Source organism: Harpia harpyja, chromosome 13 (assembly GCF_026419915.1).
Source record: "Harpia harpyja isolate bHarHar1 chromosome 13, bHarHar1 primary haplotype, whole genome shotgun sequence".
In the NCBI taxonomy this organism is placed as follows: domain Eukaryota; kingdom Metazoa; phylum Chordata; class Aves; order Accipitriformes; family Accipitridae; genus Harpia; species Harpia harpyja.
This window is the reverse complement of record NC_068952.1, coordinates 567,136-584,898: the sequence shown is the minus strand read 5'-3', so window position 1 is coordinate 584,898 and position 17,763 is coordinate 567,136. Positions and strand designations below refer to the sequence as shown.

General features: G+C 51.8%; 1 protein-coding gene across 2 annotated transcripts in view; it reads left to right on the top strand.

The window, feature by feature from the left end:
* Positions 1-230: 230 nt before the first annotated feature.
* The window catches only part of PPP2R5D (protein phosphatase 2 regulatory subunit B'delta), a 32,032-nt gene continuing 14,499 nt past the window's right edge, over positions 231-17,763 (top strand). Inside the window, exons 1-10 of one of the 2 annotated variants that reach the window (XM_052805733.1) lie at positions 231-368; positions 1,340-1,435; positions 8,201-8,417; positions 10,108-10,307; positions 10,697-10,807; positions 12,616-12,708; positions 13,217-13,347; positions 13,751-13,810; positions 14,510-14,618; positions 15,492-15,545. In XM_052805733.1, coding sequence (XP_052661693.1) covers positions 342-368; positions 1,340-1,435; positions 8,201-8,417; positions 10,108-10,307; positions 10,697-10,807; positions 12,616-12,708; positions 13,217-13,347; positions 13,751-13,810; positions 14,510-14,618; positions 15,492-15,545 — 1,098 coding nt within the window. In that variant the 5' untranslated portion in view covers positions 231-341. Of the gene's footprint in view, positions 369-734; positions 799-1,339; positions 1,436-8,200; positions 8,418-10,107; positions 10,308-10,696; positions 10,808-12,615; positions 12,709-13,216; positions 13,348-13,750; positions 13,811-14,509; positions 14,619-15,491; positions 15,546-17,763 lie in introns of those variants that run through there. The other variant, XM_052805734.1, reaches the window with a different exon arrangement.

Genomic DNA, 17,763 nt, shown 5'->3' with positions numbered 1-17,763 from the left:
GGACCCCCGGGCACTGGCACCTCCGCTCCGCTCCACCCCGCCCACGGAGAACCGGGGCCGGGCCCCGCCGCCGACCGGGGAACCTGGCGGTGCTGCCCCGGAAGAGCCGCTCGGCCTTAGCCTGTCCCCGCCCCCCCGGGGAGGCGTGCCCGGCGCCAGTCCGCGGTTTAGCCAATGAAAAAAATCTGCTGCCCTGCGTCAGCGCCGCGCAGCGCTGGCGGAAACTGTTACTAGGCAGGTCGGCGCGGCTGGCCCAATGGGAGCAAGGCGCTGCGGCCGGGCCCGGGCGCAGGCGGCGGCGGCGGCAGCGGGCGCGGAGCGGCTGGGGCCCGGCGCTCACCATGCCCTACAAGCTGAAGAAGGAGAAGGTGCGACGGGCGGTAGCGGCGGCGGCGCCGGGATACCTCCCCCCCCCTCTCATACGGCCCGGGCGCGGTCCGGTGACCGGTCACCCGTTCCCGTCGCCCTCCCCGTCCGCGGCCCTTTCCTCGGCGCGGCCCTCGGGCGGGGGCGCGCGCGCGCGCGCGCGGGGCTGCGGCCGGCAGGGGGCGGGGGCGCGCGCGCCCGGGGCGGGGCGGGTGGTGCAGGAGGGCGGCGGGGGCGCGCGCGCGCCGGGCGGGGCGGGGAGGGGGGGGGGACACACGACCATCGCTGCCGGTACCGGTCCCCGTCCCCCCCCCCCCCCCCACGCGTGAGCGGGGGCTGCGGCCCGCTCCCCGCACGTTCGGGAGGCGGTAGGAGGTGGGGGGGGCTACGGGGCACGGCAGCCCCTCTCCCGCGATGCCCCCGGTGGGGGAGGTACGACCCCACCCGCGTCCCGGTCCCACCGCGGGGAGGCCGGCGAAGGCGGCGGCTGCCGGTGCTCCGCGGCCCCGGTGCTGCCCGCAGGCGGGGCGGGGGCCCGGATCCGCCTCTGCCGCCGCCCGGGGCTGGGCGGGCCGGGCCGTGGCCCCGGGAGCGCCGGGACCGTGGGTGCTCCGCACCTTGTAGAGCCGGTGGGCAGCGGCGGGGCCGTGCCCCGGGGAAGGGTCGGGTGGGCGCGGGGCCCTGTCACCCGGAGGTGCCCGGCCGGGGTTGAGCCTGCGGTGACCGGGACGGGACGTGCCAGCACCGCTCCTGCTTGGGCCCGTGTCCCCGCCACGGGTGTCCGCTACCGGGGGAGTCGTTCCGGGTGCCCTTCCCGCGGGGAGAAGGGTTGGGAGTTCCCACCCGAAGCAGGGCTTGCTGCAGGGGCGGAGGCGGGGTGGGTCTGTGGTGGTGCACAGCTGAACTCGGCAGAGAGGTGCTAAAATTCAGCACAAGGTGGAATTTTCTCTGAATGTCTTTTTCGTCGTTTCAGGAGTCTCCGAAGTCTACCAAAAGCACCACAAAGCCTGGCGGCGGCAGCGGCGGCAGCAGTAGTGGGAAGGATGGTGGGGCAGAGAATTCGGAAGAGGTAAGGTTTTCGTCGTGGATACAGCAGTGTGCGTGTGCAAGTCATCTTTGAGGAGGAATAACATCTTTCATTCTAGCTCCTTCAGACTGCTCTGCCAGATAGCGTATGTCACCGGGATCTTAAGGAATCGGAGAAGACGGTGGCAAAGACTAAAGTTAAGATGAAGTTAGCTCCCCTTGAAAGTTGGCCCAAAGGGAACAATGACTACAGTAGAGACAGGATGAGTCTCATACCCTACAGCCCTGCAAAAAGAGATTTGGCACGAAGCTGACAGCGAGTGCTGCTCACAGAGGTGGGCAGAGCGTGGTAAAGTTGGCCGCAGAGAGGGAAGAGCCACAGTTATCAAGAAGGAGGAAGCCCGACAGGCGGGAGCAGCTTCCTTGCTCCTGTCAGAGCAAAACGCAATAAACTCTCCTGTCACCTTGTGTCAGAGTGGGAGAATAGTGAGAAGCAATAGAAGAGGAACGTGTTCTTCTGAGGCATTTCCTGGGGGAGTGAGATTAGGAAGTAATGGATAGGGCACCTGAAAGAACAGAGGTAAACTGCTAGAGATTATATGGTTCTCCTTTGGTATAACAGCCTTGTTGCCGAGCACAACATTACTCACAAGAAGGCACAGTCTGTATTCCCAGCTGTGCAGAGTCTCTTTCACCCTCAATTTTGATGTTGCCAAGCTCGATGTGTTAGAATGGCCTCAGCAGAACGTGATGATATGATAAGCTGTGCTTAGAATTAGCAAAAATTTGGGTAAACTGGAACTTTTCTGGTAGACTTGAGTTTGGCACTCAAACAGTGTGGTTGTGGATTTTGAGACTTGGCTCAGAAGGGCGTTGTACGCGTGTCCAAGAAAGCATGCATATGTGTGTGGTTTATTTTTTTTTAATAATGCAATTTGGCAAACAAGCTGTGCCACTTCTGTGTCCATAGAAGCCTGTGTGCTCGAGTCTTGTCTGGAACATGTTGCACTTGTAATTTGGTGGACTGGGGCTAGGAGACATGTAAGGCTAATGAAGACTAGGAAGAAATCTGTAGTTCAGTGGGATGGTCGTAGTCAAAATAAGGTTATTTTAGTCTCCTTCAAAGCATAGATCTATGTTGCAGAGGCTCAGAAAATATCCCTACTACTAGCCACTTGGTTTCAGGGTCCAAGCCGTGCTCACGCCTAACCTGCCGTGTGGCCAGCGAGGAATGAGAAGCTGAGTTTGTTTGCCTCGGAGCAGGTAGCAGTTTTGTAGATCCTCTTTTTGTACCCCATCCTGGTCTTGGCCTCTGCCCATGCTATTTTGTGTATGCGGCTGAACACAGCTTGCTGGGAGAGCTGTCTGCTGACTGCAAGGAAGTGAGAGAACTCCTGCCTTGGCATCATGGGGTCAGGCTTACCTTTTATTTATTTGGCACTATCTGTCCGCTGAGTTCACAGCTCTGGGAAGAGGAAGGAAAGCCTGGGTCTTACAACGCAAGGGTGACGGATAGCCATCAAAGCAGAGCGCTCTGTCCCCATCCAAAGCAGCAGTGGGCTGTGGTGCTGCTCTCCTGCTTACAAGTGGTTCACTAGGATAGGGAGAATAGCGCAGGCTACAAGCTTCCTTCTGTGACCTGAAACGGCACGTAATGTCTGGTTGTGCCTGGGTGCAGAAGAAACTTAGAAGGGATGCGTCTAACCTTCCCTCCCACAAAACATACCCAGCCACTTCCTCATACTCCAAACAAAATCCAGCCCTTTTTTAAGATGGAAGGCTGGGTCTCCTTTGATCATAGGAACAGAGAGCAGAGCAGAAAGGAGACATCTCTGCAGTGCGCAGTGCCACAGGTCTCTTCTCCCTTTCCCTGTTGAGTTTGCAGTGAAGTTTGTTCTCTCTTGGTGCTTTCCTGTCTCTGGACTGCTCTGCTGCAGAATGGAAGAGAGCTCTTTGCTTGATAAGAAGAAATGTACACCAGTTTGAATGCGATTTTCCTGCTCTTCAGGAAGCACAGAAAGGTATTTTGACTTTCCCATTGGGGACTGTGAGGAATTAGGTGACTTGTGCTGGGAGCGAGACTCCTTCCTTGTGTCAAAAGCAGGAGGTGGTTTGACTCGTGAAACACCAGGAGTGGTATTGCCTGGTGGGGTTGATGGGCTGAGCCTAGCCTGGATGCCTCTGCTGCCATTGTGAGAGTTTTGTGCCCTGTAAATTCCTCCATGGAGTTAGGTTGGTTGCCTTTTCTAGGGTGAAAGTTGTGTGCGCCACAGACTTTTCTTTTTTTCTTTGTATCTCAACAGATGCTTAATGGGCTTGCAGCAGGCAAGCAGCACTTGGGCAGCCCTCTTCCAGTATGCGCTTTCCTCTCTCGCACCATGTTCCAAGGAACAGGGGAGGACTCAGCCCTAATTTATCCTGGTACCAGAAAGTTGTGACTTGTTTTGCAGGCAAGTCGTCTGGCTGGTGGAATGAGTAAAGCTTGTTGAAGAGCAGCTCTGGTTTAACAGATCTGAGCAAGTGCAGCAGATGAGGACGTCCTGTGGGGACCTCTGTGGAGGGAGATGAAGAGGGTAGGAGTCAGTCCAGAAACCCTTAAGCATAGTGCTTTGTTCTCTGCAGCGAAGAAGCTTTTAGTGGAGCTGATCCGGAAGGGCAGATATGTTCAAAAGCAGACGCATCCCCACAAGGGAAGGCAAGTGTTTGAGTTCCCTTGTAAGTACAGGGGTAGTGCGGTGTTCTTTTAGATGCCCATCTTAGGGTGAAGCTGTCTGAGGTGAAGAGCTAGCAGAGCTTGGCCAGCCCCTGGCTTTGTGTGGGCAATTTGCTCCAGAAGAGGCAGGAACAGTGGAGGAAAACATGAGAGCAGGGAATGGGAAATAAAAGGTTTGTTTAGTTCATTCCCTCTGGAACATGATAAAGATATGAATGGAGAGAATTTCTGCATGGCTATTTAAGGAGAAAAAAGAAATAATGTCAGAGACCAAGGCAGCATTGAATGACAGGATGAGAAAGAGTTACTCCTGGCCAGAAAGACTGGGAGAGGCAGCTGGGTGGGGAAGAGAGTTAATGACCTGGAAGTGGGAGCAGGGATTAGCAGCAGCAGTAAAGAGGAGAGAGGAGTTGCTCTGCAGCCTCAAGGGCAGCTTGGAGCCTCGCTGATGAGATTTGCAGCACTGGGAGAGGGTGCTCCTTTTCACTGAGCTGCTGCGTTAACGTGTTTTGCAGATATCTCCATGGGGCTTGTTACTGCAGTACCTGGAGTTCATTATTCAGAGACGGGCGTTACAGTGTGTTGATGTTACTTCTGAGGCAGAGAGCTTGATTTTAATAGGGAAGCTGTGTAACAGCAGACAAAGAGAGCAGGTACTGACTTGAGCGATGGGAAGGGAAGAGTCATCTGAGGAGGAGGAGCTGAGAGCAGATCTGGGCTGAGAAGCTTAGCAAGCGGGGGATGCTCAAGGGACCAGTGAGGCAGAAGGGCTTTCCAAGTGGCAATGCACTCAGCCACGGTAGGAGTGCCTGCAGAGGTGAGGTCATGCATGGGTAGGAGAGCGGAGGAGAAGCCGGCACAGCTCAGGGTGGCTGAGGGAAAAGGGTCTCTGTCCCTGGGAGCCCAGGGTGAAGAGAAACGGCACAGAGCAAGCCCAGGGCCTGGGGCTCATTGACTTGTGCAGACAAGTTCCTAGCAAGGAGGTGGTGGGAACCAGTGGGGAGGAAGCGCTATGAAGCCAGGGAGCCTGTGCTTGGGGGAGTTAGAACATGGTTGCAATCGGGGCTGGCCCATTCTGTCGGCACGAGTAGCCGCTCCTCCGCAGCAGAAAAAGTGGGGCTGCCGCACCGTGCTTGGGCAAACAGCTTTGTGCTCGTCTCCAGTCGCTTCAGCACGTGCAGCGTAACAGCCGTTGGCAAACAGTGTTTCCCAAGCAGCCAGCTTTGCCATGGTGGTGTGAGCCCTGCCTGTCAGGATGGGGCTGAGCCTGATCAGGTAGATGTGTGCCTGCAGCCATGTAGGGGTCAGCTGGTGTTGGTGTCGGGGAAACAATCTGTGAGGTTGATACCTGTGCATTAAGAGAAAAGCTTTCAGTTTTAGCAGTCTGCTGTGTTTTCAGGGATGTAAACTTCATAGAAGAAAGTGTTAGGAAACTTAAAACAAGTCTCTTCTGATTCATGTGGCCAGGGTAGGAGGTGTTGAAGGCAGAAGGACAGCAGGCCTGCCACAGGAAGCACCTCCTGAAAGCAACTATTCAGCTTGATGCCAGGAAGGCCATATAGAGGCAATCCATCCTAAAACCCTCTGAGCACTGCAGCGCAAGAGCGTATCTGACCTCCCCCATCATCGGATTTTCTCTAGCAAACTCAGTTATGTGATTTTTGCATGCGTATGCCTGTTTCCTAAATAACCAGCAGCTAAACCTGAAGCTGTGTTTTGTCTCTCTTCATGCCAGCTGTTGAAGACTGTAGAAGCTGGTGGCAAGGACTTGTCCAGACCCCTAATGAAGGCAGAGTGGCTGCAGCCTGTTAGCATGCAGTACACACACCATGCTCAGAACATTTGCCTGTGGCATTTCTGGGTGGGTGGGGAGTGCACAGGCATGTCCTGTCAGCTAGGAGGACCCATCTGTCCTCCTCCCTCAGTGTTACCTGTGAGGCCACTAATGAATGCATCTTTTGTTTCTCTCTGTACCATCTTTTCTCCGCGGTGGCTCAGCATTCAGGTTTTGCCCTTCTTCTCTGTTGAAGGAGAGTGATGCAGAGTAGAGGACTAGCCTTCCCAAAAGCATCTGGACAACATCTGAGTGGCTCATGCTGCCCTGATACCCAAATATTCAGGGTGAAGAATGAAATTCTCACTCCTGGAAGGTTGCCAGCAAGGATTCAGCCTTACTTAACTGAGGAGAGACTGCTGTTCAGGATAAGTTGCTTCCAATTTGTAGTCTGGGCCTGCTTTGTTTGGCAGGCACAGCTGTTTTCATCACAAGCTTATCTTGCTCCCTCCTCTCATTGTGGGACAATGCTGCTCCATGAAAGGAATCAGATCAAATCTAAACTGAAGAGAGTTCAAGTCTTGTCTCCCCACACCTTGGCTTGGAGCTGAGCTTGAAACAGAACCGCTTAAGATTTCCTTCAAGCAGAGTCACACCAGAATCAAAATACTTCTCATTTCTGCTGCAAAGTAATGGCTTGAAAAAACAATTGGTGTTTCGTGTTGGGCACTGTTTTTCACAGGGAGTCTTTGCACTTGCTCTACAGATCCTAATCTGTAGAGCAGTGTCTCCTTGTAGGCAGCTTTCCCTGTTCCTACCTTGCTGCCTCCCTGTGTGCTGCGGGTACAGTAACTCTTGCTCTTGCACTGTGGTGCTGTGCTGCACGTCTTTGGAAACCATCAGGACTCAGTTCAGGGACTGTGCAGGGTAAGCTGCAGCTTAGCTGCTTCTCACAGGAAGAGACTGGCCATATCTGATTCGGAGGAGAGCTCTGATGAGCTTCTGCACTGCTGGTGCTTTCCCTCAAAATCCTGCTGGTTGGTGTTCTGGGGAGGTGTGCGTTTGTACTGCTATGCTGTATGTGGCAGCTGGGAGTTTATGGGGGAAGGAGGGGGTGACATCCAAGGATTTCACCCACTTCTGCTCCCCATCCATTGCGCTATCCCTGTTGTGTCCTAAACAGGTTCACCCTGCAGCTCCTTGGCTTCATGTGCCAGCAGGAAGGAGGTGGCAGAGCTGAGGAAGGGAGTGTTGCTGGGCTCACGCAGCAAAGCCAGAGTAGGCTGAGTGCTGTCTCCAGCTGAGCCCTCTGCTATAGGCTTGTTGGCAGGATGTTGCCCTCTTCCATATTAAGTTTTCCATGAGTTGGGTCAGTGTGGTGTTAAAGGGTTAGTTATTGAGCCATTATGGCCCAAGTGGGACTTGAACCAGCAGAGCTTCAGCAAGGTCAGAACAGAGCTGAGCTGAGCAAACACTGGCTTGAGTTTCTGGTCACTTGCTAAAAATAAGAAAGTGCCTCTGTAAGTGCTGTTTAACAAGCATGAAGTGGAGAGGATGTCTGCTGGAGGAAAGTGCAGGCAAAGAGTTTGTGTGGCTAAAAGGGGCGATGTGGAAAAAAGCAAATTGACAGAAGTCCAGACAGCAGTGAGGCTGAGACAAGGCGTAGATGGAGGGAGCAGCCCAGACGGGTTGGGAAAACCTGCAGCCTGGAACCTAAGGTTTGGGTGTGACCTGTGTGGTTTGTAGACTAGCAGCTCCTGGTCTATGGATGCAGTGATGATTTTAGTGGTCTTCACTATTGCTTTTCCAGGGCTGTCGTGTCTGCTCTGTACTATACGCTGTTTTGCTTTTTCCCAGGTGGTTCCCTGCACAAGGATAAGGAAACAACTTGCTAGTTTTCAAAACATGTTTGCTGTGTTTGGTAGAGTGCTGTAATCAGAGGCAGCGGTACACTGATCTTTCTGTTTGGACCACAGAAAGTTCCTATTTCTGCTTTTTTGTGTCAACAGACTCCTGTAACTTGTTGCAGGATGTGCCTTTGCTTTCTTTATCCCTAGCACCCGCTGTGCCCAGAGGCTCTGGTGTCTCTCTGGTACCTCGCAGATATGAGTAAAACTGGTGTTCACTTTGCAGGTATGCTGCAAATGCAACCAACGGGTCTAGAGCCCTGCAGAAGTGGGTGAGATGCACTGAATTGCAAGTGCAACAGTGAAAAACGTGCCCAGTTTCTTCAGTCCAAGAAGATGCCGATGGTATCTGATTGCTTGGGAGGCTTGTAGATAAAAACTTATGAGTTGTTTTACTCTTTTCTCCCTCATCAGGCCCAGCAGCCGCAGCAGCAGCCACAGCAGCAGCCACAGCAGCAGCCGCAGACAACTTCAAACAAGCGGCCCAGTAACAGTGCTCCCCCACCAACCCAGCTGAATAAGATTAAGTACTCGGGGGGACCCCAGATTGTGAAGAAGGAGCGCCGGCACAGCTCTTCTCGCTTCAATCTGAGCAAAAACCGGGAACTGCAAAAGCTCCCAGCCCTTAAAGGTAAAGAAGCTGTGGGTGGGAGTGACCTGCATGAAAGCTGCACCTTCTCCAGGCAGAATGCAGTGGTGTAAGGGCTCTTCCCAAAGTGACCCTGGCAGTGTCCTGCTAACCTCCTGCAGACAGTGTGGCAGGGATGGCTCTGGGAAAGGTGCTTGGTTTGGCAGCAGGTTGAGAACTGATGGATAGCCTAAAAGAAAAGGAGGATGCTCAATACGAACTCTAGTACTTACTTTATTGTTTGAACTGATTTAAGCTCTCATGCTTGTCTGTACTTAGGATTGCCTCAGATTGTTCAGCAGGAAGTGCAGAGACCTTGGTGCAGACTGCTTTTGGTTCCTACAGCCACCTGTTCTTGGGAGAGGATCAGACCTCCTCCTCCTTGTTTTTCCATTGCAAATTACGGTAGTGCTATTGAACTTGTCCGCACTAGGGCAATTACCCAGCATTAGCAGTTAGTCTACATAATGGTGCAATTAAATATGACTTAAGTGCGGACGAGGAGAAAGCATTTTCAGCAGTCACTCAGCCAGACCCGTTGCTGACATTGCTCACAGAAACAGGCAGCCCTTTTAGGAAGGCTGACTGCCTTGCAGCTCAGCAGCCGTTCTGAGGTTGCCTGATTGGCCTTAGCAGTGCCTAGTTTCCAGTGGCTTATATCAGATATAATATCAGAAAGAGAATGCTGTTAATAGAGGTCCTCTGCCACCTTGGCCTCTCTCTTCTGGGCTGCTCTCTGGGAGGAAGGTTAGCCTACACTGTGCTCTGCCCAGCTCCCTTTGTGACCGTGGGGTGCAGGGTGTGAGTGTCGCTGGTCTGTGAAGGGAGCTAGTGTCATAATTTAACCCAGCCAGCAACTAAGCACCATGCAGCTGCTCACCCCCCAACCCCCCAGTGGGATGGGGGAGAGAATTGGGGAAAAAAATTAAAACTCCTGGGTTGAGATAAGAACAGTTTAATAGGACAGAAAGGAAGAAATTAATAATAATAATAATAAAATGACAATAATAATAATAAAAGAATTGGATTATACAAAACAAATGATGCACAATGCAATTGCTCACCACTTGCTGACCGATGTTCAGCAGCGATCCCTTCCCACCCAACTCCCCCCAGTTTATATACTGGGCATGATGTCACATGGTATGAAATACCCCTTTGGCCAGTTGGGGTCAGCTGTCCTGGCTGTGTCCCCTCCCAACTCCTTGTGCCCTTCCACCCTTCTTGCTGGCTGGGCATGAGAAGCTGAAAAACCCGTACTTTAGTGTAAACACTCCTTAGCAACAACTGAAAACAGCAGTGTTATCAACATTCTTCTCATATGGAACCCAAAACATAACACTACACCAGCTACTAGGAAGAAAATTATCTCTATCCCAGCTGAAACCAGGACAGCTAGTTAAGTGAGTTCCTTTTCCAGCATACCTTGTACTGGGAAGGGATCAATGCTTATCAGATCAGACACCACTACTGTATTTGAAATTGCCTTATGGAGTAGTTGCTCCAGAGGCCTTGCAATCCCTCTGCCTCCACTGTCCCATCTCCATAGCAGGGATAACACTGCCTCTCCCTCTTCCCCCACCAGTTCAAGGGGGACTGTGACAGGGCTGGCGGGGGGAACACAGGACAAGGAACAAACCAGGAAGATGTTTTGCCTATCTCCAAGGACAGACATCCCTGCTTTCTCTGACAGATGCTCCTCCACACGAACGAGAAGAGCTTTTCATCCAGAAGCTGCGGCAGTGCTGCGTGCTTTTTGACTTCATCTCTGACCCTCTCAGTGACCTGAAGTTCAAGGAGGTGAAGCGAGCAGGTCTCAACGAGATGGTGGAATACATCACACACAACCGAGATGTTGTCACTGAGGCCATCTATCCTGAAGCTGTTATCATGGTAGGGCATGGGGCCAGTACGTGCTTTTGTGCCCAAAAAACAGGGACTGTTCAGAAGCCTGGGGGGGAGGAGGGGATAGGGATTTGTCAGAGAGGAGTGTGACCCCAGTCCTACCCGTTCCTTTTTTCCTGCCTACTCCCAGAAAGAGAAGGAGGGGGGGGCAGTGACAGTGCCTGGCATAGGAAGTGGTGGAAGTTCTTGTCTCTGGCAGAGACTGCACTTACAGAGTTCATATGCAGATTGTAACCCTGCAGCCTCTAGGGAGGGATCTGTTTGTGGGCACAGCTGTAGCAAATCACAATGTGTTGCTCTGCAGTGAAGGATTTGCTATGGAGAGGACCATCATGAGGTGCAGGGATGTCATTCATACACCTTTTGACTCACTTCAGTTTTCAGTGAACCTCTTCCGGACACTCCCGCCATCATCCAATCCCACAGGAGCGGAGTTTGACCCTGAGGAAGATGAGCCTACATTAGAGGCTGCCTGGCCGCACCTTCAGGTGAGGAGGAGGAGGAGGATATAGACCTGGTGAATTTATCTGCAGGATGTTGAGAGTCCACGTAGGCAGGCTAGAGCCTGCCAGCCCTACCGCTGGCTGCTTCCCCAGCCTCCGAGGGTTGCTGGTGTGGGGACTGGGAGAGACCAGACCTGCCACCCATGGGTCAGAGGTGTCTTGTAGGCAATGCAGGCAGCAGGGATGTCCTGGAAACATGCTGATGGCTGTGTGCAACATTCACCTGCAGATGGCTGTAGTCCCACATGGCCCTGAGGTAGTCTGGGAGCGAACACTTTACTGGGAGTGAGGGAGTTGTGCCATATTGCCTATGTAAGAAGCAATTCCCAGCAGTGTTAATGTCCCTCCCGAAGGCTCAAGAGCTTGCATCCTCTGGGCTTCAGCAGCATTGGAGGCAGCACCTCTGTCTGCTTCAGCGTTCCTCTCCTTGGTCAGCTCCCTGGGAGACACATGGAGGAAGAGGACTGCTTGGTGCCAAAGCAAAGCCTGTGCTGGCACCTTCTACCATGTCTCCTGTATGCTGGATGTAATTCACTTACGTTAACTGGGAGCAAATGTTTGACCAGAAAAGACAGGGAACTGGAGGGGAGGAAGAGGGGGAAGGGAGACAAGGATCTTTTCATTAGGCTCTGTCCCCTGGGAAAAAGACTTTAAGACAAACTAGGTGAAAAGGGTTATGAAAGCAACAGTGAGCGTGGGTTAGCAGAGCTCAGCAGTGGAAGTCAGGAGGTAAGCTTGTGGAGGTCTCCCCAGGCACTTGCACAGGGATGTGTTGTCAAGCAGACAAAGGCAGAACAAGAGCCAGGCACTGCAGAATGAAGCAGAAAATACAGAGAGGAAATAAGGTGCAGTTCTGCAGCAGCGGTTAATCACTTCTCACTGCTGCAGTTGACATAGGGATGTGAGTGTCGATAGAAATGGTGTGTCCTCAGCACCAGAGTGCTGTGAATGCCAGGAAGCATTTGTTTCTCAGAGTTAAGTCAGCAGCAGCCAGCATGGATTTGTGGCGAATGTGTGCTGAGTTTTTTGGTCATCACCTCAGTTTTTTCTATGCTGCTGTCCTTGGCAGCTGGGCCCTACCTGTGGTGGCCCCATAGGTCCTTCAGCTCCAGAGTCAGACCTTTGGGATGCAGCGCTCTTGTTTGGCCTGCTGGCCCCTCAGAAGCGCTAGGCAGGGTCAGCCCTGGAATGGACTCGTCCCTCTAGGAGGACAGCAGGACCAGATGTTGCTGTGTCAGCACTGACAGCCTTCTTAAAGCAAGCTACCCTTTGTTGTCTGAGTGGAACACAGCATGCAGCTCGCATGGCTTAGCAGGGCCAAGCCAACCTGGAGTCAGTCCCCAGGAGGCAGAGGACATAACGTGTTTCCCTGGGGTCCGTTTCATTTCTCTGCTTTTCTGTTCTTCCTTGGTGTGTCAAGGGCTTCCAATGAAGCGTGAGCCTTTGCCATCTCTTCTGGAGGTTTCTATTCTCTGTAGAGATGTGGGCTGAAGGTGGGAGAAGAGTTTCCCAGGCCTAGTGTCTTCATCTGAGTAGGTGACTTGTCTTTGCTGGGACCTGAAGTTGATGAGATCTCATGCAGACGTAGGCAGTTATGTACCACTGGCCCCCTGCCCATCAGAGCAAGGGCAGCTAAGTTGATCCCACAAGGTCCTGTGTTTTCTGTGCTCCCCTTCAGGCTTCACAGCCTTTCCCCGAATCCTTAAGGAGAAGTAAAACATTTAAAATCTGAAGTAAACACTGATAAGAGGACGGGGGGGGATTTCTAAGTGATCTCTCCTTCTCCCCTGTAGCTGGTGTACGAATTCTTCCTCCGGTTCCTGGAATCGCCTGACTTTCAACCAAACGTAGCCAAGAAATACATTGACCAGAAGTTTGTACTATCTGTAAGTAATCGTTGCCCCTGCCACTGTGCACCACTTTTATGAAGGACATGCAGCAGATTTTGGTCAAGGTGTTATGCAAACAGTCCAGCTTTGTCAGCAGGTGCTTGATGATGTGGGTTTTCTTTTTTCCTTTGTCTAGTCTTGAATGAGCAGCCAGAATTCTCTGTGCAGGGTAAGAGTGTGTGCGAGCTGTAGTCCCTGGAACTCATCGTTCATTGTACAGGTGGAGAGGGGCACTGGGAGCCTTGCAGGGGAAATCCGGGGACACACAGCTTTGTAGAGCGTGCAGGCCATTGCTGTGCTTCCAAAGATGAAAGAAGTGCTGATGGTTCCAGCTTGTGGCTAGGAGGCTGCATGTTTCAGGGAAGCGACCACTGTGCTCAGGGTGCTGAAGGCATCACTCAGCTGGAAGAGCCACTTTTGCCGAGCAGGAGCAGTGCCCAGTGTCGCTGGTAGCTTTGTCCAGACAGGTGGTATGCAGACACTGACTGAATTTCTCTCCCCACAGCTGCTGGATCTCTTTGACAGTGAAGACCCCAGAGAACGAGACTTCCTAAAGACTATTCTGCACAGGATCTATGGGAAGTTCCTGGGTCTGCGAGCGTATGTGAGGCGGCAGATCAACAATATATTTTACAGGTGAGATGTTTCTTAGTGCCAGTGGCCTAGTGAGTGAATGGGACAGTCCAGTGAGATAAAATTGGGGCACTGAGCTGTGATTCTCTCTGTTCCAGACTGTGATTAGCTAAGTGACTCAGTTATGTCACGCTACTTTGGTAAGGATAGCATTCACCTGTGCTTAAGAGCAGTGAGGGTGTGATAGCACTGCCTTCAGCGCACATAGCAAATGTTGGGACCTGTGAGCTTTAGCTGATCTGGGGGCCATGAACTTATTTGCTTCTATCTTTTACACCTTGCCCTGTCGTCTTGGAGTTCTGTTATTTGCTAGGAAACTCCCTGTCTCCAGTGTTTTTCCTTTCTTTTGCTTATCAAACTGTATGCAGCATTTGGCAATGACCTCTCATTCTTCTCTTCCCTTTAGGTTCATCTATGAAACAGAGCACCACAATGGGATTGCAGAGCTGCTGGAGATCCTGGGAAGGTAAGAGCACTTTTGGAAGTCCCAGAGGGCCCATGGTGAATGAGACCTCCCAGCCCAGTGTGCTGTGTGAGCTGGCAGTGCCTTCCCTCAGCAGTTCTTGCAGGAGCCACCTCTTCCCAGAGGATCTCAGTCTGACGAAGCACACAGTGAAAATACTCCCCAGCCTGCCAATGAATGCAGTGGTAGCCTTCTCCTCCCCAGATTTTGTCTCCTGTTCTTTTGAGTTTGAGTCCAGTCACACTTGCTGTCTTGCCTCAGCAGGCAGTAAGAGAGAAGAGTTCTTCACAGCCCTGAGAAGCCTAAGCAGTGGGCAGCCTTCTCCGTGGCTTCAAATGCCCTTCTGTTTGCAGCCCTGTTTTGTGCTGCCATCCTCCTGTTCTATTAAGTACAAGCCTCGAGGACTGGGCTGCCTCTGTGCTGGCCTTCCCCAGATGTTCTGCTTTAGTGTGTGTGGGCTCAGCCTGGCACAGGACAGAGCAGAGCCCAGGTCCCATCAGAGGCGTTTCCCTGCTGTGCCTGCTGAGGAGACACTCTCGCTGAGTTTGGTATGCAGGTTGGGCCCCAGTGACCACACTTGCTCTGGTGGGTGCTTTCTCAGGTGACTAATGAGAGCTAGGGCAAGCCACTGATGCTTTTGGGGTGAGAGATACTGTATTTCTGCTGGGTGAAGATGTTAACGAGACTCTTGTTTCTTCTCAGCATAATCAATGGGTTTGCTCTGCCTCTGAAGGAAGAGCACAAGATGTTCCTCATCAGAGTCTTGTTACCGCTGCACAAGGTGAAGTCTCTCAGTGTCTATCACCCGCAGGTGAGAAGCGCTTCAAGTTCCCAGGGCAGAATGTGATTCTTGCAAAAGCCGTTGTTCAGGCTTGCTTATAGCTATTCACCGGGCTCCATTACTGTGTTGTAGAAAGTTCTTGCTGTGAGATGTTTTGGGCTCTGCACTAGTCCCTTACTGTGGTGGTTTGTCCCAGCCTTGCGGTGCCTGGGCCTGTGTGTATACGTGTGTGCTTTTTGCCACTGACTGATAGGAGGGTATCTTGCCATTTCCTGCTGACTTAATGCTGCGGCCTGCTTTGCCTTTCTGTGCTGGAAGTTTGTGAAATATTGGGGCCCTGCTGAAACCAGAGGTAAAATTCCGAGCTGCAGTCATCAGCCTGTGCGTGTGGTGTGTCAGTGGTTAGTCACCGCTGAGACATGCGGAGAAATCAATGTGCTGGGCTGCTAGGCTGGTATAGAGATTAATTTCTTGCAATTCAGAATACATCCTAGAAGAGCAGAGAAGATCAGGACTCAGGCTAGGAAGTGAAAAAGTATGAGTACTGAGTAGTGATGTCTGTTCTCCCACCCTTGTTTTTACGGGGCAGGGCTTTGTGATGGGTTTGTTCCTTCCCATGTGTGCAGCTGTGCTTGCATTTCAGTGTATTAGCTGTGGACTGCTCTAGGTGGCTCAAGTTTTATCCTTTATGCTGCACAAATGTCCTGAGCTCAGCCGTTGCCTGCTTGGTCTTAGAGCCTTCACTTGCCGTCAGAAGAACTGGATTTGTTTGGAGCTGCAACTGTCTGCTCATCACACACACTGTGGAGGGCATAATGTGACTTCCAGCCTACGGGGGTGGTGGCACTTTAATCTCAGGTACACTTGAGGAAGCTCTAATCTTGCCATGTTTTTTTCCTACAGTTGGCGTACTGTGTTGTACAGTTCTTGGAGAAAGACAGCAGCTTGACAGAGCCAGTGAGTAACCTCGCTTAACCTCTGTGTGTCAGTCAAGTCCCAAAAAGCTTCATGGCTTCCTTAGAGTACAGCAAGGGTGAAAAAAGGCTAAAAAGGCTGGGAGTCAACTGGATTGTTTACTGGGTTTGCCTGGTACCCTGTGGGCAGAAGGGGCTATGCTGCTCATGTGCAAGCCTTTAGCATTCTCTCCTGAAAGCTTCAGGAAGGCGGGCTATAGTCTTCCTTTGTGCTTCAGATCTTGGTGTAGCAGGATGAACACTATACCAAGCTGTCCTTTCACGGCAGAGCTTTGAGCTAGTGACAGATGCTGCAGAGTCGAAACACATGGCCATCTGATATCTGATGGAACCAGTATGAGCTCGTGGGGGTTCTGAAATAGTAAGAGTTCATTCCAGACTGCCAGAGTTCGCTGAAAAACTGTAGGGGTGAGGTTAGGAACCTGGGACGCAAAGGTCTACTTAGGCAAGCCACTGTTCCTTGATGAAAGTATTCTCCTTCCTGCTCTAGCATCAGTTTGCTACCTCCATAGTAAGTCACATTGTAGACACATTTGCCTTCAGGGTGTAGTGCTGGGAAACAGCAGGTTCTAAAATGTGTGAGCAGTGTAGATGGGGACCTCACATATTCCAGCTACTGGCTGCGCAGACCTGCAGAGTTAACCCGGCTATATGCTGGCTTGGCAGAAGGTGCAAGCAGGAGACAAGTGTTTCTCCACCCACTGCAGGCCAGGAAATATCTTCTACAGAGCTGAGCTTCACAGCCTCAAAACAGCAGATGGCCAAAGAACGCATGCTTGTGTCACTGTATCAGGGAGCACCAGAAAGTGTGAGCATTTTAATGAGTAACGCTAGCTGAGGTCGTTCTGTTCTCTGGCTGAAATGTGTGCGTTTGTGGTGAGCCTGACTGTCCTTGGTGGAAGCTGGTCAGCTGTTGTCAGCTTTCTGGATCCTCAGCATTGACACCAGCAGTGCTGAAGCAGACCTCCCAGCTTTTCCTTTAAATGTGGGTCCTCTGCTTCCTGTGTTCCCAAAAGCCTGCTCTGAAACAAACTGCGTAAAGTAGCTTCCTGATCATGCTGAGTACTTCCCATGGCTGACATCCAGCCCAACAGCCTCCTGCCAAAGCACTTACTGTAGGGTGAGGGAGAAGAGAGAAATAGAAATCTGTCAATATTTCCAGGATTCATTTTGCAGCTTATTCAAATAGTAAAGCTCCATAGCTCATAGCTGCTTCCTGGGTAATGGGTTAGTGGCCCCTGGATTAGAGACCTGGTTTGGTGCTTGTGGAAAGCAGTGGCATGACCCAATTTCATTACCTTCAGTGGGTGTTGCATTGGGTCTCAACGAGACATACCAAGGCTGTATTGCCACAGGTTGTGTCCTGTTGAAGCATCCTGCTTGTGAAGGTTTCGAATCACCTCCTGAGATGACTGGGGTTATTGAAGTCTTGAAGAACTTCAGGGCTTGTGCATCAGCAAGGCTCTGAATGCACAAGGAGATGTTGGCACCAGTGCTGGAAGGAGGCCAGATCACTCGCTAGGTCCACACTTGCTTAGAGTGGGCCTCCCAGAAGCTTGCTCAGCAAGGCTTGGTGTGGTAGCTCTTGCATTAACAGCAGTCTGAGTGACTGCCAGGTGAGCAAGGCCTTAGATGTGCTCAGTAATAGCAAAGACAGACTTGACACACCTCGCACCACCTTAGCTGTAGGAGAAATTATGTCTGAGTCACTGAAGCTAACTCTTGCCTGAATGGCAGACCTGAGTAATGACAAACACTGAGGATACCAAACTGTTGGCTTCTCAAGCCTTGATTTGGTGGATACATAATGCTCAGATGTTTCAAATCTTGCTGTTGCATTGCCCACTGCTGTGAATTTCCTCTCACGTGCTGGCTTCAGGATTGGGTTGCTGAAGTACACAGAGTTTGAAAGAGCAACTCCTACCGCCAGTTGCGTGTGAATCTAGTGTCCACAGAGTTAGCATTTCTGTAAATGCCGTACCAATAGCTCCAACAGACTGAAGGTCTGCAGGATCTTGGATCCTGCCTTTGACTGTGTCTAGAAGCAGATGGGTAGGGAAGGAAGCAATATTAAAAATAAACAAAATCAATCAAGTGGGATATAGCACTTCCCCTCCTATATTCTTCCAGTATCTTGTAAGCAATAGTACACTCAGCCAGAATTTGCATCTGGACTGTCATATTTAATTATCACCATTAGG